Consider the following 1,568-nt stretch of genomic DNA (forward strand, 5'->3'; position numbering starts at 1 on the left):
CTTCTCCATGGCAACATCTCCAACCACAGCATAGTGAAGGCTTCTGTATTTTTCTATTATAAAGCTTTCCCACTCCCTGCATGCAATTAAATCTCTACAAAACACAAATGATGGTGTCTGATTGCCTTGCTATACCAAGCTGTTAAGTACCCTCTATTTGTTCTCATGCAGATAATCTATCTCCACATAACTTCTTGGTGTGGAAAGTACTTCAATATATAATAACAAACAGCTGAACAATTCAAGAAAATTGAAAATTCATGAAAATCTATAACAGATTTGTTGAAGGATTGGGACACAAGTACTCTCCCCTGAGTGTATTGGTGAATTTTTCTTTTTTTTTCTTTTTTTTTTTTTGAATTTTAAACTGTTTTATTTTTGTTCTGGAAATTTTATCTTTACTGAAAACCTTTTACTGTAACATAAACAGACATATTAATCCACTGAGACTTTGTATAAACAAATACTTTTGAGTCATCATGATACATTTTTCAAGTTTTTCCACACAAAACTGCTTAAAGAATATTTCCAACCATATTGCTGATTTTAAAATAAACAAAGTCTTTCTCTTTCAGGAGAAATGTTCTGCTGTGACATTATCCTTTTACCATCTTCAGTGTCAATTCTGGGTGAACCAGGATGGCCGCTTCCTATCCGGTTCAATGATCCTCTTGCCCTGATCTTCTTCAGATGGTGTCTCCCCCGTGTACAGCACCACAGTCTCTACCGTAGGAGCCTTAAAAGGGCCTCCTTCTTGTTTTCCTATCTGTTGTCTGATTGCTGCAGTCTCCTTACGCACTTTCTCATAGCAATAGCCACAAAGGACGTGCTTCTGTTTCAGGTGGCCACATTCTGGACACACGTCTATATTATTCTTAACTTTAATAAGCTTATGAGGATTTCTTCTCCTACACCGATTAACTTCAATGGTGCGTCTGTTTTTAGGAGCTGCCATCCAAAAGATAGTGTCCAAAAGGCTGGAATTCTCACTCTCACTGGTATCCTTTGGCTCTGTAAAGATGGTTGGCCCCTGGACTGCTAATGCTGGTTCCCATGGCACACGAGGAAAGCCTGGGCGGCCCAGTTGAAGCTTCCGCTGTAGTTGCTCCCACCAGTTTCAGAACAGTACCCGGAATGCCTGGTGCTGCTGAAACATCACAACCAGCACGGGCGACGCCCGGTGAATTTTTCTGAAAGCCAACTTTGCAAATTGTTTAAAAATAAAAATATTTGATATCAGAATTCCAGTTCTAATGTTTGCCCTTGGGGATAATAAAATTCTGTTAAAACTTTATATTTTAAAACGTTTTATTTTAAAAATCCCCAGAGAAATTTTGTTTCTTGAGCATTTGTGCTTTGCTAGTTTTGAGACCATAGTGGTGATTTCATTGGCTTAATTTATAATAGAAAAAAAAAAAAGAACATTACAACTGTCCATCACAACCGATTTAATTTTATAATCCTCTTAGTACATCTGTTTACTCTGGTTATCTTTGGGTGTTTGGTTTATAAAAAGAATTAATTCTTATATATCGGGTGCTGAAACACAGTAGAAATAATTATTTATT

At 37.0% G+C, this 1,568-nt stretch overlaps 1 protein-coding gene across 1 annotated transcript; it reads right to left on the reverse strand.

Annotated features, from left to right (window-relative positions):
- Positions 1-328: 328 nt before the first annotated feature.
- LOC100338018 (large ribosomal subunit protein bL32m) lies at positions 329-1,117 on the reverse strand (the record flags this gene model as incomplete). Its single annotated transcript, XM_002720333.6, has 1 exon — positions 329-1,117. A coding segment is annotated over one exon (498 nt), but the record flags the coding sequence as incomplete, so codon positions are not given.
- Between the last annotated feature and the right edge of the window lie 451 nt (positions 1,118-1,568).

This window comes from Oryctolagus cuniculus, chromosome X, assembly GCF_051225735.1.
Source record: "Oryctolagus cuniculus isolate XC-2025 breed Fujian yellow rabbit chromosome X, ASM5122573v1, whole genome shotgun sequence".
NCBI lineage: Eukaryota > Metazoa > Chordata > Mammalia > Lagomorpha > Leporidae > Oryctolagus > Oryctolagus cuniculus.